The 25,599-nt window shown below is 38.7% G+C and overlaps 2 protein-coding genes across 2 annotated transcripts in view; both read left to right on the top strand.

The window, feature by feature from the left end:
- prkn (parkin RBR E3 ubiquitin protein ligase) overlaps positions 1 to 9,290 on the top strand; it is a 113,150-nt gene extending 103,860 nt beyond the window's left edge. The window contains exons 10-12 of the mRNA XM_058386486.1: positions 4,580 to 4,666; positions 5,329 to 5,446; positions 8,712 to 9,290. Coding sequence (XP_058242469.1) covers positions 4,580 to 4,666; positions 5,329 to 5,446; positions 8,712 to 8,821 — 315 coding nt within the window. The 3' untranslated portion in view covers positions 8,822 to 9,290. The remainder of the gene's footprint in view (positions 1 to 4,579; positions 4,667 to 5,328; positions 5,447 to 8,711) is intronic.
- Positions 9,291 to 9,963: 673 nt separating this feature from the next.
- Positions 9,964 to 25,141, top strand: si:ch73-193i2.2 (transient receptor potential channel pyrexia). Its single transcript, XM_058386485.1, has 21 exons — positions 9,964 to 10,067; positions 10,996 to 11,130; positions 11,265 to 11,400; positions 13,140 to 13,279; positions 13,408 to 13,494; positions 13,799 to 13,949; positions 14,803 to 14,964; positions 15,916 to 16,025; positions 16,110 to 16,218; positions 16,310 to 16,338; positions 16,475 to 16,566; positions 16,668 to 16,782; positions 16,857 to 17,027; positions 18,163 to 18,233; positions 18,340 to 18,507; positions 20,565 to 20,683; positions 20,786 to 20,990; positions 21,071 to 21,278; positions 22,501 to 22,586; positions 22,726 to 22,874; positions 22,992 to 25,141. The coding sequence occupies exons 2-21, from the start codon at positions 11,053 to 11,055 to the stop codon at positions 23,030 to 23,032; spliced, it is 2,427 nt and encodes an 808-aa protein (XP_058242468.1). The 5' UTR covers positions 9,964 to 10,067; positions 10,996 to 11,052; the 3' UTR covers positions 23,033 to 25,141.
- Positions 25,142 to 25,599: the final 458 nt, after the last annotated feature.

The raw sequence follows: 25,599 nt of genomic DNA, 5'->3' as shown, positions 1-25,599 counted from the left end.
ATGGAACACAAAAATGCTTAACTACCCTTAGCTCGCCTGATTATTAACAGAAGTTGAAGTGTTTGTCACACTTCCCACTTTTAACATCTTGTTAAAATGGTACCCATCAAGCGGTAGGATATATTAGGCAGAAAGTACAGTTCTTGAAGTTGATGCGTTGGAAGCAGGAAAAATGGGAAAGTCTGTGAATCTGAGTGTCTTTGACAAGATCCAAATTGTGATGGCTAGACGACTAGGTCAGAGCATCACGAAAAATGACTGTTGTTGGGTGTTAGGTGTGGTATTCCTGGTATTCAAGGGTTAGTTCTTTCCAAAACAGGTCCGATGAAGGACAACCGGTGAACTGGTGACAGGGTCACTGATGTGTGTAGGGAGTAAAGGCTGGCTCGTCTGATTTGATCCCACAGAAGAGCTACTGTAGCACAAACTGCTGAGAAAGTGAATGCTGACTATGATAGAAAGTTGTCAGAACAAACAGTGTGAGATGGTCAGTCCAGATGTCTCTGTTCCCTGCTGTAGATTACAACTCCTCCTGGGGGATCCCCAGAGTATCCCAAAGCCAGCTATGAGATCTAATCTGTCCAACAGGTCCTGGGTCTGCCCTGAGGTTTGATGTTCAGTGCCACATGTGTAATAGAACTCCAGCAGGAGCTGACAAGGTAGAATTATTGTAATGGTGGCCAAACTACTTCAGCTGACATATCTGAATTTGGAGGAAGAGAAGTCTTACTTTGAGGATTGTCTTTCTATACCCTTTTGATCATAGGTGAAGACAGAGACATGCCTTGACCAGTAAAGAAGAAGCTTCATCCACAGACTGAGCTTCTACTTCAGCGCCACAACCATCATTTATGAATCACTGATAATCTTGCTGTCAGAGTGAGAGAGTGCTTCTGCGTGTGTGTGTGTGTGTGTGTGTGTAGTACAGTGGGTTAGTGTCTGCTTGGTCTGGGTGCCAGGTGCCAGTGATGGTATGGTCACTGCACGCAGTGCTGGATCTGGCTGCCACAGATAACGGCTTTATTGGAGTTGGCTTTCAAACTTGCACTCCCCGTATCCTTCCCTGGTGGTGCACACATACTTGCATTTCTTATGAAGATGCTGTAGAGGGGTCAGGTAAATCACCAAGGTGTTCAATAAGGGATATGAATACAGTGTTTGGGTTGATGTCTTCTAAACAGATACATATCCAGATACAAATAGCTGGTCCCCTCAACTGGGAAGTTACAAGAGCAGGCATTTATATATATCGAGAAACGGAACAACTAAATTTTAGAAATGATGATATTGTAAAACAAACAAACAAAAAAAGAAACTTTACAAGCTCACCTCATGTTTATTCCTAGTGTAACACAATCACGTCACATGACTGATATTGCTCCTATTGTTTATATTTATATATATAATTTATATAGCTTCACTGTTTTATGTTTAGTTATGATGTGCATGGAAAAAATCACTTATTGTGTCACAGGTATGTTAATCATCTTGCTGTATATGTTTGCCACAGGTGTGTGTGTTTTTTGGGGTAGTGGTAGCGGTGGTGGTGGAGGAGATGATCTCCCCGTGAGCCAAAGTAAAGCTGTCTGTGTCCAGCGTGCTGCAACCAGACCTGCTTGTGCCATTAATGAGACTAAAGAAAGGCTTTGGGGTGTGCTTTTATGTGTGTGAGATCACATATGTGCCTGGGGGCCAGCTTTATATGTTTGTTTTTGATTCTGCAAATTGAGTGTGTGAGCAGTGAGAGTTGCAGCATACAGTAGCACTCGCTCCTATCTGATAGACAAAGCACACAGGCAGCTATTGTCAAGGTGTTTCAATATTTTAATGATTTTCAACCTAATCTCCAGGTGTCACGTTTGTAGTGTACGTGTTACCATGGAAATAAATTTCCACGCTTCCCTTTCCTGAAAAAAGAAAAATAGTGACGACAAAATACAGTAAAAGAAGTCTTGCTGGAATGTCGGTCTCAGGACAGAAGTCTTGAAGGCTCACCTGTAAGAATGTTCTCATGGTGTTTATGTTGTTTTATACCACTGGACCGATAAATAACATTATGGTTACATTTTACATTTTTCTAGTATCAAGATGCAAAATTTTGCTTTACATAAATATTTATAGGCTGTTTCATGGACTTAGTTGTGAGTCAGTAGGATTTCTGATTGTTTCTCAATACAGTAAAACATGTGTTTGTTATTCTACAGGAGTTGGAAGATGGATATTAGGTTAAAATGCTGGAGTGTCATTTGTTGGTTTCATACAGTAAATATTCACCACAGATCATGGTTAGAACCACAGTTTGGATGCAGTTACAACTGAAAGTCATCTGAGATGTGTTTCTGTCAACTCTGAAAATCAGGATTCTGGTATTTTTGACCATTATTTGTGGCACTCACTTAGAATTGGTACAGACCATCAGGGAGCAGCACTTTTCACCTTGCCAAGATTCAGGAATCGGTTTGAGGCTTAGTCTTTTAGCTTTGGCGTCATGCTCAGGGTCATTGTCCTGTCAGAAAGTGGACCTCACACTCTCTAGAATAGAATGTTTTTTCCCCCCAAAGATTATACTTTGTTTGGTTTTCTTTCGTCTTGCCCCTCAGATCTGACCAGTTTTCTAGTCTCTTCTGATGGAAAACTTCCTCACTACATGATGCTACCACTACCATGCTTTACTGTGAGGATAGTGTTCTCACAATGAAGAGCTTTCACCAAACTTTTTTTTTAACAGTTAATGTCAAAAAGTTCTCATCACACCAGAGATTTTATTTATGTAAATAATTTTATCAACTAGTTTTCTTTTTCTAACACGGGTTTTTCTGTGTACATTCATGACACATAGTCCCGAAAAAGTTTATTTCCGTTCCAGGTTTTAACAGTAAAATTTGAAAGTTGAATGCGGTGTGTGGGTGGTTAGGTGAGGGTTATTTCAGGAACGCACATCTTGTTTTCGGGAGATGTTCTGTCACATTAATGGTGTGTATAATTCTTCATCTGTCTGCATCTCCCATGTTCATGCTTTATAGTGATTCAAGTCTGGAAGTGTTTATCAGTTGGGGACTGTTATTACTTTTGAGGGGTGTTGTGTGTGTGTGTGTGAGTGTGTGAGAGAGTGAGAGAGAGAAAGGGAGCGAGAGCGAGAGAGAGAGATTACAACAGACAAGGAGCAAAAGATCAGAGAACACTCACCATCAGCCTTTATACTATTTTAACCTGCCTACTTATTTAACACATGTTAGCTTGCTCTGTTCAGATATTATCTTTCACTCATAACACACACACCAGAAATCACAGCCCGATTTCTTTGTATGCTCATATGTGTTTGTGTGTATGGATGTGGGTGTGTTCTGGTGTGTACACGTGGGTGTTAGCTGGGTGCACTCCTTTGTTTCATCACGCTGCCATGCGAATGCATGAAGACATTAAAAATGTTCCATGCATGACATGAAACTACAAAGTGCTTTCCTTCCCACACTGACAACGCATCATCTCAGCACTCTGAAGCCACAGGCGGCTGATGAAATGACTGCTGCGGACGATGATGATGATGATGATGATGATGGTGATGATGATGAGGATCTCAACTCTGGATCGTCTGTTTGGATCAGGGGGATGGGAAAATATCTGTGGACTGGAGCAGCGTGGGATGAAAACGTCTCTGTCAGATCATTCTTTTCTTCCCCCTTGTCACTGCACATGGAGTAGGAAAACAAAGAGTTGTCTGTCATGAGGCTCAGAGATGTGAGCTGCTATCTGTCACCTTTACGAGAAAGAAAAAGCAAAATGAATGAGAGAGAAGAGAGAATGCCGGCTTCCTCACATTTCCCCGCCTTTGAAGAAGTGCCAAATCAGTGCTGCGCCTCAAAGGTGCTGCCGAGCTAAAAATAAGAGGAACACTCTAATCCCTGTGTAGTAGTCCATCATATTAAAAAGTGACAGTAGAGTTGGAACGTAGCAAAAGGGCGCCACCTTGTGTGTGCTCTGAGTGTTGCAGGGTTGAAACTTCATCCAATATCTGTGCCTTATCAGTAAAGCATTACCTACCACTGAAGTTTTTTAATGTAAAAGTAAGGGTGTTATCAGTAAACCTAGATATCAAAGTATTCCTCAAGCTTCTGCTTGCAATTATCATTTAAAGATGCATTCATGAGCAAGCTTAAGGACCATCCTTTCATTTTCTGTGCTGCTTATCCTACAGGAACAGGCTGTGTGTCCGTCACAGGGCACATTCATACACATACATAATCACATACCCATTCACACACTATGGACACTTTAGAGATGCCAGTCAGCCTACAGCATGTGTCTTTGTTCTGAGGAGGAAAGCGGAGTCCCTGGAGGAAACAGGGAGAACATGCACTCACACAGGGTTGAGTCAGGAATCAAACCCCCCAGCCCCAGAGGCGGAGATCATCAAGAACCCTTATATAGTAATTATAATACCACATGAAGGCAGCTCTAGATTCTGCAGGGATTAATTCCCCAAATCCCAATCAGCATATTTGTGCAGCCATGCACTTCTAATATGATTTAAAACATGATGTTGAGGTTTGCTTCTAAAAAGCTTTGTTGTTGTGTGCAGTTTGTGTTCTGTCGGGACTGTAAGGAGGAGTACCATGAAGGCGAGTGCAGACAGCACTGTTCCCCTGCAGCAGGAGGCCCCATGCAGGTATACCACATACACACATTTTAGTGACACTGAGCCTCAGGGACCCCTCAGAGTATAAAAGCTGTTGATTGATGGCTCTCACTGGCTGATGGGGTGTTTGTTAGCACACAGTCTAGGGTTACAAATTATATTCCATTAATATCTTAAGTCATACTTAATATCTAATGCCAACAAAATTTTTATTTACTAATAGCTATGATGCTAAATGAATAGAGGATGAAATACATACTCTATAGAAAGTCGAGCCAATTGTCCTTTATATATGATCACAATTCAAACAAGTATTTCTAAGAAGCTAGAGGCTTTTTAGCTCGAATCCAGTGAAATTGTTATTATAAGATATCAGCTTAGGTGCAATTTTACCTGTAATTAGAAGTTCTGAAGTAAAAACTGATAGCTCTGTTAGTGGACTAATACTGTAGTTTTTGACCAAACTGGAAATGTTAGTGGCCACAACTTGGAAATACACAATTCTTCACTGTTCTTTCTTACAAAGTGTTTAAACATGGAACATGATTTCCAAACCACACATCCAAAGTTCATGTACATAATTGCAGTTGACATTTACACGGATTGAGAAATACTGTTCAGATCATTTAAGGAAAGGTTACACTATGCTGATGTGTTTCTCTTGTGGTCTGCTCTTGTTTGTTATGTGACAGGGTTATGTGGTGGATGAAGAGGCTGCCCTGCAGGCCCGCTGGGAGCAAGCTTCTCAGGACACTATAAAAGAGACGACGCGGCCCTGTCCCAAATGCAGAGTCCCTGTGGAGAAGAATGGTACGCTTGTCTTCATTCATTATGTTCACTGTATTCAGTGTACAGTGAGATGCAATGTGTGTTCAATTGAACTGAATATATCTACTGGATGTATTCATGTACGTTATACAGTGGGGTTTTAATTGTGGAAATTGAAATTGTGAAAATTTTAAACTAAATAAAAATGTGCAAATATTCTGTATTCAAGATGTTGGTCCATGTTTAAATATAAGTAATTGTGTGATATTAACCATTTTTAATGCTACAGTACAAAAGCTCAGATTTTCTTCATGTCTAATCTCTTCTGTCGAATAGGTGTGTTCACATAGCACTAGTAAAAAGGAGTTGAAAGGCATCACCAGTACCACGCTGAGTAAGTTCACAACTGAGCACTGAACACGACCATGATCCTGTCACTGGTTCACCACTGTTCCTTCCTTGGACCACTTTTGATAGATACTGACCACTGCAGACCGGGAACACCCCACAAGAGCTGCAGTTTTGGAGATGCTCTGATCCAGTCGTCTAGCCATCACAATTTATCCCTTGTCAAGCTCTCTCAAATCCTTACACTTGTCCATTTTTCCTGCTTCAACTTTGAGGACAAAATGTTCACCTGCTGCCTAATATATCCCACCCACTAACAAGTGCCATGATGAGGAGATAATCAGTGTTATTCACCTCACCTGTCAGTGCTCATAATGTTACGGCTGATTGGTATAGATAAACAGAGAGAGAGAGATAAAAACAAAAGTGTATACCTGAGAGCACATGGGTTTATTGCAGCCAGGGATCACGTGATTTTCTTGAGAGCTGCATAGGTTTATTTTATGACTCTCCTCCAGCTACTAATATGAGTCACATCAGGGCAATTATGTACAATCATTTATTAATTAGAACTCTTAGAGCTTTTTATCCCTAAGCAGTAACAACAAGAAGAACAACCAAACTAATTACACTGTGAAGAATGTAGACCTATAAACAGAACTTCTTCTAGTATTATTAAATTATATTGTAGTAAGGTTCAAGTCAACCATTTCTGAATCTTTACTACGATAATCATTACTGTAACTTCATGATAAAATAAAAAAAATTAAAGCCTGATCCAAATTGCTTGAAATTCCTCACACCAAATCATAGTGTGAGTTGGTAGTTTGTATGACCTCCATGTGCCTGTATGCACTCCTGACAACATCTGAGTATGCTCCTGATGTGATGACTGATGGTGTCCTGGAGGATCTCTACCCAAGACCTGAATCCAGTTGAGAACCTTTGGGACGTTATGTATCGGAGTATCCAAAGCCACCATGCAGCGGCACAGACTGCCTAGGAGCTCAGAGCATCAGTGAGCTCCTAGGCAGTCTGTGCCGCTGCATGGTGGCTTTGGATACTCCGATACATAACGTCCCAAAGGTTCTCAACTGGATTCAGGTCTTGGGAATGGGAGGACCAGTCAATGGCAGCAATGCCTTCATCATCCAGAAACTGGCCACATGAGGCCATATTCATACACTAAGAGGAACCCAGGGCCCACTTCACCAGTGTAAGATCTGACAATGGCTCTGAGCAGTGCAACCTAGTACCTAACAGCAGTAAGAGTACTGCTGGCTAGCACATGGAGGTCTGCTCTCCAAGGATATTCTTCCCCAGACCATTACTAACCCACTGCCAGACCAGTCATTCTGAATGATTTTGCAGGCAGCATAACATTCCCTACGGCATATCCAGACTCTTTCACATCCATGGACCTGCCAATTCTGGAGTTCTCTGGCAAGTACCAGTTGAGCTGTATGGTGCTGTAAGCACAGGTCACATTTGAAGATGTCAGGCAGTAATGCCACCCTTGTGGAGTCTGTTTTTGACAGTTTGGTCAGAAACATGAACACCAGTAGACTGCTGGAGGTTATTTTGTAGGGTTCTGGCAGTGCTCATCCTGTTCCCCCTCACACAAAGGAGCAGATACCGGTCCTGCTGCTGGGTTGTTGCACTTCTATGGCTTGTCTCGTTTTCTCCACCATGCTCTTGAAACTGTGCTGGGAGACACGCCAAGCCTGCTTGTGACAGCATGTACGGATGTGTCATCCTGGAGGACCTGGACTACCTGTGCAACCTGATTGGGATGCAGCTATTGCCTCTTGCTACAAGTAGTGACAAGGATTCTCACAAAACACGAAACTAAAGATAATTCATCAGAGTTTTGTCTGAACACATGTTTCAATAGAAAAGATTAGACATGAGCTTTTGTTCAAGGCAGTTTTTCAATATCAAACATTTGCTTACATTTCAATAAGATCTCAAATATAGTTGCATAGTTGTATAGTTGAGATGCTGCTTTTTTGGTTTTAGATTTTTTATTCTACTACTGGTTTAAAATTTTGAACCCCACTGAATGGATGGATGTGTATCTATACTGCCAAATGTTTTGGGGTAACCCTTCTAAATCATTGAATTCAGCTATGGTTTTCAGGGGTTGGGCTTGGCCCCTTAGTTCCAGTGAAAGGAACTCTTAATGCTTCAGCATACCAAGACATTTTGGAAAAGTTCATGCTCCCAACATTAAGGGAACAGTTTGGGGATGGCTCCTTCCTGTTCCAACATGACTGCACACCAGTGCACAAAGCAAGGTCCATGGATGAGAGAGTTTGGTGTGGAGGAACTTGACTGGCCTGCATAGAGTACTGACCTCAACCTGATAGAACACACTTGGGATGAATTAGTGCGGAGACTGTGAGCCGTTCCAAAACTGGGATGTCTGCCTTTACATGCACATGAATTTAATATGGAGTTGGTCTGTCCTTTGCATCTATAACAGCAACTCTTATGGGAAGGCTTTCCACAAGGTTTTGGAGTGTGTTTATGGTAATTTTTGACCATTCCACTAGAAGTGCATTTGTGAGGTCAGACACTGACATGGGACACGAAGGCCTGGCTCGCAGTCTCTGCTCTAATTCATCCCAAAGGTGTTTTATCGGGTTAAGGTCAGGATTCTGTGAAGTTCCTCCACACCAAACTCACTCATCCATGTCTTTATGGACCTTGCTTTGTGCACTGATGCATATTCATGTTGGAACAGGAAGGGGGCCATCCCCAAACTGTTCCCACAAAGTTGGGAGCATGAAACTGTCCAAAATGTCTTGGTGTGCTGAAGCATTAAGAGTTCCTTTCACTGGAACTAAGGGGCCGAGCCCAACACCTGAAGGGGCATCCCAAAACTTTTGGCAATATAGTGTATATCTGTTTCTATATCTTTGTGGATGCTGTAGCTGTCCTGTGGGTGTATTTTCAGGTGGCTGCATGCACATGGTGTGTCCTCGTGCCCAGTGCAAGTTCGAGTGGTGCTGGCTGTGCCGTGTGGAGTGGAATAGAGATTGTATGGGAAACCACTGGTTTGGATGAGCTGCACATTTCTAAAGCTGGCATATTCTCAGGGAAGTGTATCTGTGGGGAAATATTTGCACAGCAGGCCACCAGTTGCAACATGCACAGAAAATCAGAGTAGAATCAGTATCAATGTTATTACACCATGCAAATGTGAATGAAATTCAGGAAGCTGAACTCAACACATGTGAATCAAAATGGAAATATTCATATCAGGCACATTGTTTAAGTTATATAGAATCTTGTCTGCGTGATATTGTGTGTACTATTCAATCTTAATAAAATATTTCAATGAAAGTCCTTGAGTCACAATTCAATTATCCACTGTATTTGTAACAGTGATGTTCATATTTTTGTTGGATTTTATGTAAAAAAAAATAAATAATGTGGTCTGCATGCTTAGAAGCCTGTTCTACTTGCAGAAATCTGCAATACATAAGCCATGACCTTTAATGATCAGATTTAAGCTGGTTGTTACTTGTTATTTTGAGAGATAATAATTTGTATTATTAAAAATAATTAAAAATATATTAAATATATTTAATATATTAAATATTATTTCTGATTTTTATTGATTATTTTTTCAATTAAATTATTTATAATTTGAAGTGTTTTTGTGTTTTGCTCACTATCACTATTTATTAATGTAATGGACGTCCTATTAGCCTGTTTATCTTTAGCGACATTTATGGAGAAACTTAAAATTCCTTCAAATGCATAAGAAACTTCCAAAGAGCAAGAAGAGACTGAAGGAATGTGACAGTAATCTACCCCAGCCTGTGACTGATCTACCCCAGACTTCTGCTCTGGTGTGTGAGATGTGTGTCATTTCAGGGTTAATTAGCAAAGGAATATGATTCATATCAAAAAGGTCCTTGTGTGTATGTGGATTATTGCTGATGCACATGATTATCATTGTGTTTGCTTGGTGATTAAATGTGCTTTAAGACAGGCAGGAGCAGATAAAGTTGCCATAAACACAGTTCTAGGCTTTGGCTTGTGTTCTTAGTTTGCGAGCTCTGCTCTTATCGAGCGCTATAAGATAAATGCTCTTACAGTGCACTTTATCACTTTAGTACTTATTACTGATTTAAGGGCAGATGGACTGTTGTGTAACGTGTACATGAGCATGCTTTTACGATTCACCGGTTAGAGGTAGCTGAGGAACGGACCATGTGAATACAAACACAAGTGGAGTTTAAATACCCTGACAGTCGCATGTCTTGGTGAAGTAGACAGTCAAGTAACTCAGACTTCACAGGAGGTAAGGTATTGTGCAGAACGTTCTGTTTTTAAAGTTATATTCAGTGTCATATATACAGATTTGACCATTGTTTCGATTCTTTTTGGATCAGTAGAGTTGATGTGTTTATTGAATCATCTTTAGAAGTAGTTTTCAGCTATTACGGTTTCAAACAGCAATCTATCAGTAGGGTGCGAATGTTTTAAGCTTACAGAATTCTCAATTGTTTGCTTTAATTTTTTTGTTTTAAAGCAACACCGTCCCATTTACATTCAATTTCTGTCATTAGTACCCTAACACAACAGGAACACTTGGTCAAAATCAAATAATATCTATTAGCCAAATATCGGCAGAAATTATTAACTAATGAGCAAATGTGTTAAAGAAATTGTTGTTTTTTTTTATCCTCAGCATGGCTTCATCACAGAATTATGACAATAACTATAAAAATGTAAATTAAAATGGAAAACAATAAAATGAAAATAAATGAGTAATATTTAATCTGGATCTGATAACACCCAGAAAACAATCTGTTAACGTATGTAAAGTAAATTAAAGATTCATTTATGCTGTTGTAAATGAACAATCAAATAAGCCAGATGATAAACATATATGAATTTAAAGAAATTTTCCAGGAGTTAAAATAATTCATGTGTATTTGGGTGGTATTTTATGAATGGGTGCCAATATTTATCCTCAGACATTTAGCTTAGTAACATGCTATCATTTAAATCATCTTTATTTATCTGAACTAATTTTTAGTCATAGACCCAAAAAAACATCATGCTGTTGGTTGTGATATCATTTATACAAACATTAATACCTTTTTAATATTAGTAAGTTGATGTTAACATAGTAAGCATTTACTATTACACTGAAGTAGTTTATCAAAGTTATGTAATGTTAATTAAGTAAAAGTAATTGTTAAATAAGGAATAATACATGACAGTATCTGAAGGTAGAAGCAGTGAAGGTGGCTTCGGGAATCCGTGCGACCAGACCAGGTATGAAGAGAGTGAGTCGAGTCTCTGCCAGTGGCCATGACAACCCAGGTCTGGAGCTTGGTGATGCAGTGTCCAGCCAGGTAAGGTTGCTGAGTTTACTGTATCTGTGTGCTACAATAAACCTACCAATAAACCTAAAAGAAATATCTTTCTTACCAGGTTCAGTTTGTTATCATTGGTGTTTTTTGTAACCACTTTGTGCATGTGTTAACAGTCAATGCAGCAACATCCCAGTTCCCGTACCTCTGTAATATCAGCCTCAATGGTGCGCTCGGTTAGCCAGTGGGCTTCATACGCTCAGGGTCGCTGGAAACGGGCTACTCGTAAATGCATGAGGAGAAAACCATCAGGTACTTGACACATATTGAGAAGCCTCATCAGTCACCCAGGCAGGCATCAGTTTAATCAGTTTAAAATGTAAGATAATCACCTTTTTGTGTCTCAGTGGGAGTAGTTAGGTTCATGCTGACTGCCATTTAGATTTATTTTTATGTAACTGTTACTATGTAAAGAACCATTTACAATGCATACATATTAAAATATATACCCATCTGCCATTACATTAATTTCACTTATGCTGCCAAAAAACCTCTGATGAATCAAGGCTTAGACTCCACAAGACCTCTGAAGGTGTGCTGTGGTATCGTTCTCCGAGATGTTAGCAGCAAATCCTTAAAGTCCTGTAAGTTGTGAGTTGGGGTCTCCATGGATTGGATCTCATTCCATTCCAGATTGATTAGATTGAGATCTGGGGAATGTGAAGGGCCAGGTCAATACCTTGATCTTTGTCATGTTCCTCAAACCATTCCTGAACAATTTTTGCAGTATGATTGTACGCTGTCATTAGAGAATACCTTTGCCATGAAAGGGTGTGCTTAGTCTGAAGCAATGTTTAGGTAGGTGGTACATGCCAAAGTAACATCCACATAAATGCCAGGACCCAAGGTTTCCCAGCAAAACAATGCCCAGGGCATCACACTGGTCTCCACTGGCTTGCCTTCTTTCCTGGTGCCATCTCTTTCTCTGATAAGTGACACACACATCTGGCCATTCACACAATGTAAAAGAAAGTGTGATGCATCAGACCAGGTCCCCTTTTTCCAATGCTCCCTCGACCAATTCTGATGATCACATTCATATTTTAAGCACATAAGAGTGAACAGGGGTCTCAACATTGGAACTTTTTGTGCAATTGAGCAATTTGTGCTACCGTAACTCTTTTGTGGGATTGGACCAGACAAGCTAAGCTTTTCAATTTTTATTTATTTGTATAGAGCTTTTAACAATGGACATTGTCTCAAAGAAGCTTTACAGAAGTTTAGAAACATAGAAAAAATGAAACATTTGAAAGTTAAAATATTATTTATCCCAAACATTTATCCCTAATGCGCAAGCCTGAGGTGACAGTGGGAAGGAAAAACTCCCTGAGATGATATGAGGAAGAAACTTGAAGGGGAACCAGACTCAGAAGGGAACCTCATCCTCATTTGGGTAACCTTCATTCACCATGTGCATCAGTAAGCCTTGAGCACCCATGACCTTGTCGCTGGTTCACTGGTTGTCTTTCCTTGGATCACTTTTGTCAGATGCTAACCACTGCATACTTGAAACACTGCACAAGGCCTGCTGTTTTGGAGATATTCTGAGCCAGTCTTCTAACCACCACAATCTGACACTTGTCAAAGTCATTCAGATCTCTAGGCTTTTTTACCTGCTTCCAAGAGAACTTACTGCTCACTTGTTGCTCACTTGCTTGTTTTAATGTTATGGCCGACCAGTGTAACTACTGTATTTATTAAACACAGTAAAGATACTTAGGAATAGATTAAAATAGAATATGTGTATTGTGTAATATGTTTTTTGTGCATTATGTAAACAGAGCAGTTATCAGCAGTCACATAAAGTACAGAGTACAACAGTTTAGTGGAAATATACACTGTATAACAGTCCCTATGTTCTTTAATGGTGTCAGTGGTAGGATACTTTGCTTACATATTCAGAAGCTAAGGAGGTTAAATAAATATCTTTGTTGCATTTTAGTTGCTTAGAGATTATCCACTTGTACATTAATCTCACTGTGTACTGATAGGGGAATCTGTAAGCAGCAAGTACAAGGGCCTTGCGTGGGAGGAAGATGTTGTAGATGGAGTTGCCAAAGAGCATCAGTTGAACAAACGCCTGCTGGATCACTTCAGAGTGCTGGCTGCTAACAACGAAGACACAGATGAGGTTGTAACTGATAGCGTTTAGTTTGCTGTGCTGTTATGAAGGCCAGGAATGTGCTGTGTTATGGGGCATTTTTGAAAGCTTTGAGAAAGCTTGATGTCATGTTTGTGAACATTACTGTTTTGCTCCAGGTTGATCTGCAGTACCTGAACGAAATCCTTAGAGATGGAGCTGATCCCAATTCAATAGACAAATATGGTCAGACAGCGCTTCATGAGGTGAGATGATCAGCCTCAGAGCAACAGATGGTGGATCGCAGATGCAACCGTTGGATACGGAGTTTTCTCATAAGCAAACACTTAACTGCTGGTTCAGACTGTGTGTATGAAGATCAGTTCAAGGATTCATTTCCCTTCCAAAAAAGAAACCACATGCATTTCACATGTGATTATGGGAATCTTTTGGAAAAAAAAAACATTTAAAATAGAATTTGAGCATGATATGCCCAGGAATCTCTGCAAGGAATTCAACATAATGATTTGAGTGTTCTATATGTGTTTAACTATAAATAAATTCTGGTAGATCTCTCGAGCCTGGAATGTAGACGTGATGAGGTTCTTCCTCGAGAGAGGAGCTGATATTCGCAGACCTGATGCGTTCGGGGTTACGCCTCTCCACGTGGCTGCAGCCTTGGACTATGAAGATATGATTCATTTTCTTCTAGAAAGAGGAGGTAGAATGAATCTGTTACATTATGTTTACATTTAGCACTTTTTACCCGACACAAACCAGTCTGGCAAACCAGGGTGTCGTCATGGTAACCAGCATCTGGTCCACTTCTACCGTATGGTTCATGGGCACTCATGTGTGGACCATACCATGCATGAAAATGATCCACTCCATGCAGCTGAGCATTGAAAATGTCATTAGTTGGATTTGTCATGTTACTTCCCCATCACATTTCACATGCTATGCTAAAATGAATATCTAACATGAAGAAGTAATTCAAATGCAATTTACTATGAAAAATATTTTATTAAAATGTATCCCTAATTAGCAAGCTAGAAGCTATGGTGGCACAGAAAAAAACACCCTGATATTATATATATCCCTGGTCAGAATAATCATAGCGTGGATCCAGTTTCTATCCTGGGAACACTGGTCGTGAGTCAGGAATAAATCCTGGATAGGATACCATTCCATAACAGGGCACTATGCACACACATTCACAACTAGCATAGTTTAGTGTATCCAGTCCATATGCTGACATGTTCTTTTGGAGGCGGGAGGAAACCAGAGAACCTGGAGGAACATATGAAACATGACAGAGACAGGGGATAAATCTGGGGTCCCTGCAGCTCTGAGACAGCAACACTTCCCTCCACCATATCATCCTAATAATCCAATCAAATGCCTTAATGATAATAAGATAAGAAGATTTGCAAATGATCTCACAAATACTGCGTCTCTGATTATAATTTTTTTTATTTTGAAAGAAATTGTGAGAACGTGTGAAAACAAGCCTCTGTGTGTTGCATAGAGAAGCTATGAACTATAACACGTTTACTATCTATCTGCTATTTCAGTTGACATTGAGGCCCGCACATGTAAAGACATGCAGACGCCATTACACTTTGCTGCTAAGAATGACGCTACTGAGGCGATTCAGATTCTGCTGCAGAATGGAGCAGATATTGCTGCACACGACTACAAACAAAGAACTCCACTACAGCTTGCGGTCAACCTAGGTAAAGCTTTCTATAAAGAAATATTACTATATCAATTCAAGTCAAGTCATGAGGCTTTTATTGTCATTTCAACCATATATCGCTGATGTGATACACAGTAAAATGAAAAAAACTTTCCTGCACAATCTGTACTTCATATGTTGATCAAGTCAAATATTTTAGAGCATGTTTCAGAGTAATGTGGTGTCCGGTGAGGTGATTAATTCATGCTAAGAAATAAAGATACTTTTAAATAAAATATGACCAAATGCATACATTAAAATCACCGTATATAATTATAGAACCTTGGAGAAAGCAAACATGAGAAATAAAATAAAATAAATACATAAGAAAAAATAATGCACAGTAAAATACCAATGCTATAAGCATTTTTGTTTATGCATTTATACACTGCAGAACACTTTTTCTTTACTCTACAACCTTGATATAGAGGGAAAAAACATTATATAGATCAATTTGATCAGTATAAAGACACATGAAGATCTATAGGTGAACCACATACTATTTAGTGTTTGGAGTCATCATTTAGTAGACCTGGATTAGCTATATAAAGAAATATCAAGCAACACTGGCAAGACAGATTTTACACAAACCCAAAGAAGTGAAACAACTTCTATTACACATGATGTTAGATACCCAGAAAAGCAGCATTACAAATGTAACAGTTATATGTAGGTTGTTGATGGTATTTTGAATCTTTTGTACAGAGTTATATACGCTATGAGAAATATAAGTTATTATTATATTATAATATAATTTAAAGTATTATGAATATAAAAAATAACATAAAATAGAGAGAGGCTTTGAGGTGTGATTAATATTTTACTATAGAATAAGGAGAGAGATGCTCACACCCCATACACATCCTTTAACCTGAACACACTAATAATTTTATGATTATTAGTATATTAAAAGGAACAGAAAGAGTAAGGTGTGTATTTGTGCTCAAAGATCGCAGCGAAGCCGCACACACACTGTTGGAGCTGGGGGCGGATGCTGGGGTTCAGGATTCTGATGGACAGCTGTGTATCACTGCCATGATTGGCAAGATGACGACTGTGGTCAGTGTCAATAATCTAGTTTCATAAGAAGTTCACATACACTAGAATACTCACCGTGACTCAGATCTCGTTCGTCCTCCACAGGCCAATCTGGCACTGAATCAGTTTCACGTGAAGGACCGATTGACGCGCCAGCAGTACTTCTACCTTCATTTACTGGAGCCAGAGAATGCACGGATGAAAAAAACACAAGGTAGAGGCAGGATGGAATCACGAGAGCCTGTGACATTTCTGGGAAAACACAAATATTAAAAATAATTATATATTTCATTTTTACTCTCTAGGAAATATCAGAAGTGAGCCGACATCACCGGTACGCTATCATCAGCCTGAAAAGACTTCATCATTCTCTTCATTTGAGTTCTTATATATATATATATAAAACCAGAGCCAGTTCTTGTGACATTGATTAATCAAGTCTAATAACACACTCTCTCACTGTTAAACAGCTAGAGTTCATTGTCCATCAGGGGAAACTAGATCTCATTATGCATCCTGTAGTGTTAAAGCTTATTTCAGTCAAATGGAACCTGTATGGCAGGTAAATGCACTGCTACATATTTGTACTGTTTCTAGGCAAAGCATTAATTAGCAATGAAATAAGTATTAATTAAACTGGGATCTAAAATTGTTTGACTTTAGACTTGGTGCGTGGATTCTCCTGCTGCTCAATTTTCTGTTTATCGTTTCCTGGACCACGGTGGCCATATCGGTGTCCGTGTCACCAGAAGAGAACAAACGCTATGTTTTCCCTCAGGTATGACACAGATTGGAGCCCCATATTGTAGATAACACACACTTTACCCTTGGCTTACTACTATCTCTCTACAGGACTGGTGGCGTGTGCTTGTGGTGATGATAGCATTAGGGCTGACACTGCTGGAGGTGTACAGGGAGGTGATGGAGATTCTGCGCTCGGTTAGAAAGCTAAAAGACTGGCAGCAATGGTGTGAACAGAGGCTCAATGAGGATTTGGCTTGCACACACCCCATGTGGCCAGAGGTAGCATACCCATCATACATACAGTAATTATTAAAGATTGATTTACTAAATCCTGTATTTAGATGAAAATCTAAATATCTGTACACAGATTTAAACAGTTTACTTCGGGCTATATTCAGTATTTACCTTTTAAAAGCATGCTAACATCAGTACATCATGTTAGATTAAGACATGCAGTACTCCAGGGAATTGTGAACACACCCCAAAATATGTTCATTTAATTAATCATATGACTCATTTTTATGGCTCATTGCTTACTAGAATAAATTTAGGAACTACACTCAGGAACTACAGCTGTACATGACACAGATGAGCGCTTAGCCAGTTTATCCATTAAATCATGGCATGAAAGTGCAAATGATCCAAAACATGGGCACAATTCATTAATTTGAAATATAGAAATAGCACATTCAAAGCATGAGAAAAGTACGTGCACACAGTGTCATGACATCAATTTTGTATCTCCATTGTCTCATTAAGTGCCCAGTACTACATTAAAATAATGACAGAAAATATATATATATATCTATTTCTAATTCAGCATGCAGAAAATTAGGATGTTCTCTTTCAAGTGCTTTAATAGGCTTTTATGGCAGTCAAATAATGTGGGTGTTTTTTTTTTGCCTGCTTTTTATTCGTATTCAGTATTTTCTTTTTAGTCTAACAGTTTTGTATTCTCTCACATTAATGCTGCAACATCCTGGAATTAGCACCAGTGGGAAAAATACTATCTGCTTTGTAGGTCCACATTTTTATCCCGTATCCTTTTTGTGTTGAAGGAAAGTGCATATCTTTAAATATGAGTAGTCAAGACATAACTGAAAAATTCATGTCACAAAATCACAACACAAGAAACATCTGGTCAACACAGAGACATGAAAATTAGGGTAATTGTATACATGTCACTTTCAGACTGTCCAGAAATACAAGCACATATGTGAGCTGATGTAACTTTTTGAAATTAAGTTGCAGACTACAGCCTTACAGAGTACAGCCTTTTTTGAATAAAAATGCCTTAAAAAGTCTTGATGTTGATGATGTGATGAACTGGAAAAGGAATAAATTTTTTAAAAATAATTTTAATATCCAATTAATTCCGAGAAATGATGTAAATTATCTGACTTATGTCCTAAAGGAACGATGCTACCTCGAGGGTCAGATTAAGTTCGTTTGCAACATGAAGGGAAGCTACATGCAAGACCCTTGGTAAAACTCTGTAATACTTCCCTTACCCAAAACATGGGATATATGTATAAGTGCAATTTATGTAAATGATTTTGTATTGGGAATTTCATTGATATTCAATTTCCAGGAATATATTCGATTGGCTTGTGTACACATTGCTGATAGCAGTTTTGGGTCTTCACTTGGCTGATGTTTACCTGGTCTCTCAGACACTACGGATGTATAGCCTCCGCATCTTCGCTGTGGCCATCATCTTCCTCTGGCTCAGGCTGATGAAGCATGTCAGAGCATTTAGGTAATGAGGAACATCTTTATGTGCTTGCTTTCTTTTCTCTGACATTCCAAATCATTAAGAATTCTACTACTACTACTACTACTACTACTACTAATAATAATAATAATAATAATAATAATATTTAAAGATTATTTGATTTTCTCTTACATTTCATACATTTCTGATTAACATTGGCACCTGTGCCCCTAAAATGTATTCAATAAATCATGAATAAGTATTGAATGCTTATCAAGTTCAATCATCTCCCTTTTCTTTTACCAATTAAAATTAGGAATAGTATTTTCTTGAGTGCTCATGCTAAATATATTAAACAGGCCACACCTGTATTCATTTTATTTCCATTGTTCAACTGTATGACTACACAATAAATATCACTGATTTGGGAGGTCTCACAACAAAAATGTCAAATCTGATCAGGCTTACTGTCACTGTGACGATTTGATATGTTGAAATTGAGGTTTGAGGTGTTGAAGATAGTGAAGGTGGATGTGGTAGCTCAATATTTGAGATGGTGGACTACTGTGAGTTCAAATCTCAGGATCACCAAGCTGCCACTACTCAGCCTTGAGCAAGGCCTTTAACAACTGATCAGTTGTATAAAAAATGAGCTAAAATGTAAGTTGTTCTGGATAACAGTGTTGGCTAAATGCCAATAATGTAAATGTAAAAGATGGAAAATACAGAGAAAGTGTCCAAGAGTCCCTGAAGGAATTACAGAGCACACTTGATATGATAAGAGAACCTGTGCAGGCACAGTTCTGGCCTCTGTGGAAGAGTGGCCAGAAGGAAGCTACATCCGAGAAAGGTCTGAGAGTTTTAGGAAAATGATTTTGTGATCTGATCAGACCACAGCAAAAGCATTCTTGTGACTGTCATGTTGGTGGCAAAATCATGCCCTTCAGCATGAAGAACTAGAAATGGCTTGTTGCCATCACAGGATGGATTCAGCCAAATAAATAATAGTCAGAATCAAAGCCAGTAATTTGCATTCAGTGCAAAAATATACAGTATGTTCAGGAAAATGAGTACAGGGAAAAAAACTAAAAAAAAAGGAATGGCTTGGACAGAAAAAGCTTTCTGGTTTGGAATAGTCGAATCAAAACTTAAATCCAAGTTGGATTTAAATCCATCTAAAAATTTGTGTTATGATCTGAAGATCCACCATTCACTATCATTCTCCATCTAATGTAACAGAGTTTGAGAAAAGAATGCATTGTAGAAAGGAAGAAATTGGTTAAGTCAAAATATGCAAAACTCATAAAGACACATCTGAGAGTACTGAGATCTGTAATTGCTGCCAAATGACAATTCACACTGAGAGAATGAATATTAAAAATATATATTTATTTGCAAATCATTTGCAAATAAAGACATTTAAATATTCATAGAGAAATGACCATGGGGATGAATAACTTCTGGAGGATCTGTATAGTTGCCAGGCAGAGAATTGCTGAGCTTGTGGAGGTTTTTTTTCACGAATAGTGTTTACTTTGTTAATAATTAAAATGGAAATATGGTATACTAAGAATTTTTTTACTGAGATTGGTTGACTCATTGGTATAAAGGAAATTAAGATGATTCTCCTCAGTAGCATGTCCATTGTGATAAAGTCACCAGAACATGAGGTTGTTCTCATCACTGAATTGTAATGGCTCACTTACTGGGTGGATACAATTCCCATGATTCCACAGGCTTCAGATAGACATTCCCAGCCATATAGATAAGATAACACCTGCTTGGGGGTCATTGCTCTTTCAGAGTACCTAATTAAGAATAGTAACAATAGTATAGTAGCCAATGGCCTTTTCTCAGGTTTCACTGCACACTACAGGTGCTTCCTGCTTTGTGCTTAAGTAACCATGGTGATTCAGAGGCCACTCAATACCAAAGAAACTATGGAAACCTGGTCATCAGTGTCTTGTTAACCATATGGTCAAAGTCCCCAATTTGGAGTCATTTATTTACAGAACATTCTCTGGTGGTCAGTTTTTGGCTATTAGCCCAGTATGGTCACAGATACGCCACAGTTTCATGGTTTTCCTCCTTTTAATCCTTAGGGTTATGGGTCCCTTCATTGTCATGCTGGGAAAGATAGTTGGTGATGTGCTGCGCTTCCTCTTCTTATATGCAGAGATCTATGTCCCATATGCCTGTGCTTTCTGGATTATATTTGGAGGTGACGTCAATCAACAAATACAGCTATCTTGACTAATTTTGCACATGCTTAAATTTCCTGTGAAGTAATATTCTCTTCCCTATTTCTCACTCATGCACAAAGGCTTAATAGCTGTACCTAGCATGCAAACAGTGCCGCAGATGCTCTACAGTCTGTACCGCATGACCCTGGTGGACGAGTATGAGTTTGATGCCATGGTGGCTGTGGACCCTGTTATGGCTCACTTGCTCTGTGGTACTTTCCTGGCCCTGTCTGCTGTTCTATGTGTGAACCTAATGATTGCTCTTCTCTCAGACACATTCCAAAGGTAGGAGTAATAGTCCACTTATGACCAGCTAATGGTGTGATTTGAGCATTCAGTAAAACTTTTGTGCACTGTTTCTCTAGAGTATATGACAATGCCCTGGCGAATGCAGTGATGCAACAGGCTTCCATCATCCTGCAGGTAGAAGAATCCATGCCTCACCTGCACCATTTCTTTGACAAACAGTATATCCACAGCTGCTGTGCCCCACTCAGAGAGTTTTACGACGATGACATCATAACAAATCCAGGTCACCATGAAGAGATGAAGAAACTAACAGCAGAGATTAAGGTACAGTCTATAATCATGCTCACTGAATGTTCATTCTTTCTATATGTGCACAACATAGAGCTGTGATTCTATTGACAATTCTATGCAAATTAGCTATGGCACAGTAAAATAACAAATACAATGACTGGCTCCAGTGAATTCCTCAAACCAACCCTATAGCACGTTATCCCATGTCGAATCTACCTTCTCTTATCATTTATTATCTTATCATATTATTTATCTGTTCATCATTATTTGGCAAAAGGAAAAGAAAAGCAACAGGTTAACATTTTCCAGAATTTCACTACATTATAAAATACATGTAGTGTATGATTTTACATGAAGTAGCATGTACATATATATTTGGCTACTACCAGAAAATGGCTAGTTTACCCCCGAATACAGCAACAGTTGCAACTGCAACACAGGCTCAAGACACAAATTACAAGCAAAACAGTCTACTTGGTGCTTGCTATTGCGAAGCCATTGTGCTGTAAGTATTTGCAGTAAACATTACTGTTTCAATATACTTTTTTTTACAAATTGGTTGTATAATATCCATGGCCATCATTTTCTCTGTTGATGCTGCTCATTGTTGAATAAATGCATATTATTTAACCTTCTAATTAATAAATGCATATTATTTAACCTTCTAATGATCTTTTTTTTAACACCATTTGTAGAGTGTTATAATTGAAACTTTGTTGTGAGCCTATTTAATCGGTTTGGGCCACAATCTTCGACCTCTTTTTTTCTATTTCAACCGAAACCTGAATTGAGATGTTTTTCCAATTAAATTTAATAAATATAGTGACGTATAGACACATCAGAAATGTGTAACAGGGTTCAGTCAACAAATAATATAGGAGCAGTTTCTTTATGGGCAGGAAAATACAGACCACAGTTTAGGTGTTAATCAAAATGCAGGACTACTGTAAGGACTGGACTTGGACTTACGACATGTCTTGGTATCTCTGGTGTCTAATAAAAAGACAATAAAAATACACAGTGGCTAAAACCACTGACCCTGACACACCCATATCCACTACCCAAATAACATCTGATATAGATATGGTGGTGCCTTTCTGTTGATGGGCAGGTAAATGGAGCTTCTTAATGATCATAGCAACATTTGTATGAGATTGTATTAAAATTTCTAAGAAAATATTTTGATTCCTTTCATCAAAATGTCACTTGTGGAATAAAAATAGAATATACGGGCCTAATTCTGTCAATTCTGCAGGATACTTTGGATGAATACTTGACCATACAGAAAGAGGCTAAACTACTGAAGCCAGTTCAAACAAATGATGATAACAAATCTCCCAGGTGAGTTTATCTGGGACTTGCTGTTACAATAGAAAGCTATGTGTTCTCATTTTATATTATGTATCATATAAAGAGTAACCTACCTACATGACTTAAAGATGAATAAAACCAAACAATTTGTGTCTTACAAATGAAATAGTTATTCATCTCAACAAGAACATCTCAGTGGTCTACTGAGACTGGAGATAGACCAACGGCAGCAGATTCAGGATCTGCGAGAGCTAAGGGGAGATGTAAAAAGGCTCCAGGGATTACTGCTACAGCTGATTCAGTCAAATCCTACAACGTGTAAGTGCTGTCTCATGCTGGCGCAGGAAAAAGGGAATGGAAAGCTGACAGCCGTGCTTTTTGGCTTCTTAATACAGTATATTAGAATCACTTATGTGATTGTGCTTCTATTCACAGCTGCCGATGTGCCAAGTTCATCTTCAGCAGTGCTTCGGTAGGGTGGAGCGTACCATGTTTTGGTTTTTCCAAGTTGGGCAAGAAGCGAAGCATAGTTAACAAGCATATGTTAACTATAACAAACTCTCAAGAACTTGTGGGTAATTGTTAAGTATTTGGTGTGCTGGTACTGGTTTCACTTGATTTAACTGGAGATCACCTAGGGGGCTTTCCCACTAGTAGTTTTGCATAAATAACTTGTAAGGTGAAAGCTGTCATGTGTAGCGGGAAGCGCACCGTGGTACTCAAACCGAGACTACCTGTAGGAGGTTGTGTGAGTTTAGTTGCACTGGAACTGTGCTGGGATTCCCGTGAATGTGAACACAACTCATACTCAGGTCAGCACAGTAAAGTAGAACAATTATATCATCAAACAAATTATGTTGTTAGTCTTTTATACAAGTTAATATAGCATTTCCATTGATCTACTGGAGGACTGTCTGTAGAATAGACATGACAGGCAGTTGCCTGGACCCTCCAAGGCTGTTTAGACTTGTGCAATATACAGTGACATATCAGGAATCTTGCAAAAAATGAATAAAACAGATCAGGAAAAAGTGCAGAAGGTGAAGCGGGATGCGGGAAAAGACTGGTGAACAAACTGAGGGGGGTAAGTGTAAGCCAAAAACTCAATGTAAGCTGAAAATTTGTTTTTGGTGAGGAACTGGCACTCAGACTAGAGCACAGCATGAAACTAAAATGTTGGAAATGATGCAACCTTCGAACGCCTTTTATGTCACAAAGGGTGCAGAGACATTTGCCATATGCTCTCCATCTATCAAGCTGACACCTTTTATGCAATGAGGCCAAATTCCCCTTTTTTTGTTTTGCAGCGCCCTACAAACCTGGAGTGTGTTACAGAGATTAATTGTTTTACCTGATCATACATTTTTACACTAATATGCCACTAATGTAGCTATTATCTGGTATGTGACCAGAATATGGTATGCTTGAATGAATATGTGTCAAATCTGAACCCTGGATATTTTGACAAACCTAAATTTTCTCTCTCTTTTTTTTTGATCACCTGTGGCAAATGATGTAAATGGTCCAGTTTAAAACAGGTCCAACGTACTTATATGTTAGCTGTGTGTGTTTCACTGATGGAAATCTAATTCTTTCCTGGACCTGAGTTTGGGAATCACTGTCTGATTTATTTTCTAAAAACTATATGTCATTAAGCGGTTTGTGGCAGGACATTTTCCCCAATGATACAAAAATGAAAGGAAAACAGAATCTGTATTATTGCATTCAAAGAAAATAGAGAGAAACACACACTGATAGCAATTACTGATAAATCACTGTTGTTATTATTTATTTTTGTATCATAAAATTACTTTGCTATTAAGCCCAACCCAGCCACTGAAGCGTTAATTCTCAGGGCCGGTCCCAAGCTTGGATAAAAAATGGGAAGGTTGCATCAGGAAGGTCATAGCGTAAAAACCTGTGCCAAATCAAATATGCAGATCAGATGATCCGCTGTGGCAACCCCGAACAGGGAGCAGCCAAAAAGAAGAGGAATCAGCAGCTTAGTAGTAATGGTAGTAGTAGTAGTATATCAGTATAATCTTGCTTTTTTCTAGGTGTGTAAGTTGAAGGAGACACTTGAAAACTATTATGACCATTATGAAAAAAGTGCAAAAGTCTGCTAAAATGAGGAAATGCATGTTGATGATAATGACAGTGATTATTTTCAGAAATTGCTGTTTGCCACTAGAGATTGAACTACATGTTTTTCTATATAATATTCAATATTATTAAGAATATTACAGGTATTAATCATCTCATATATTATTCTTAGATATATCACTTTTTAAAAGACATGGTTTGTTCATTTTATATAGTACACTCCACACTAAATTTCTGAACAATAAATTAATCCATTAATACTGTTATTCTTTTCTTTTTCTGAATAACTCTTATAGTTTTTCCACATACTTAGGAGAACAGGTGACGCTTTGCTGCTGTGCTAACACATGTATTGATCACATGCATGTCTTCCTGGACCTTGCTTTGTGCACAGGGCATTATCATACTGGGACATGTTTTGGTCCCTTTTAAATTGTAAATGTAAATTGTAATGCTACAGAATATAAAGAGATTTAATACAATTGTGTGCTTCCAAACTTGTAGCAAATGTTTGAAGAAGAACCATACGAGTGTGATGGTGAAAAATATTTGGTCATAATGTGCATGTTTGATAAAGTGTCATGGTAGCGCAGCAGGTCATATTGCTGTCTCACAGCTCAAAGGTCCCCGTTATATAGGGGTTGGACAAAATAATGTAAATACCGATGAAATATGTATTATTTCTTTATTAATAAGGTGTTGGACCACCATTTGCATTTAATACAGCTTCCAACCTTCTTGGAATAGATTCATCCAACTTCTGAATATCTTCTAGTGGAATTTTGTACCATTCATCTAGCAGAATATCTTCTTGTTGCTTCAGAAAAGTTGGAGCAGGGAATCTGCATCTCACACTTCTCTCCAAAATTTCCCACACTGGTTTGATGATATTCAAATCAGGTGATTGAATTGGCCAGGGCAGATGTTGAAATTCATACTG

Source organism: Hemibagrus wyckioides, linkage group LG03 (assembly GCF_019097595.1).
Source record: "Hemibagrus wyckioides isolate EC202008001 linkage group LG03, SWU_Hwy_1.0, whole genome shotgun sequence".
NCBI lineage: Eukaryota > Metazoa > Chordata > Actinopteri > Siluriformes > Bagridae > Hemibagrus > Hemibagrus wyckioides.
This window is presented reverse-complemented; position numbering and strand designations above follow the sequence as displayed.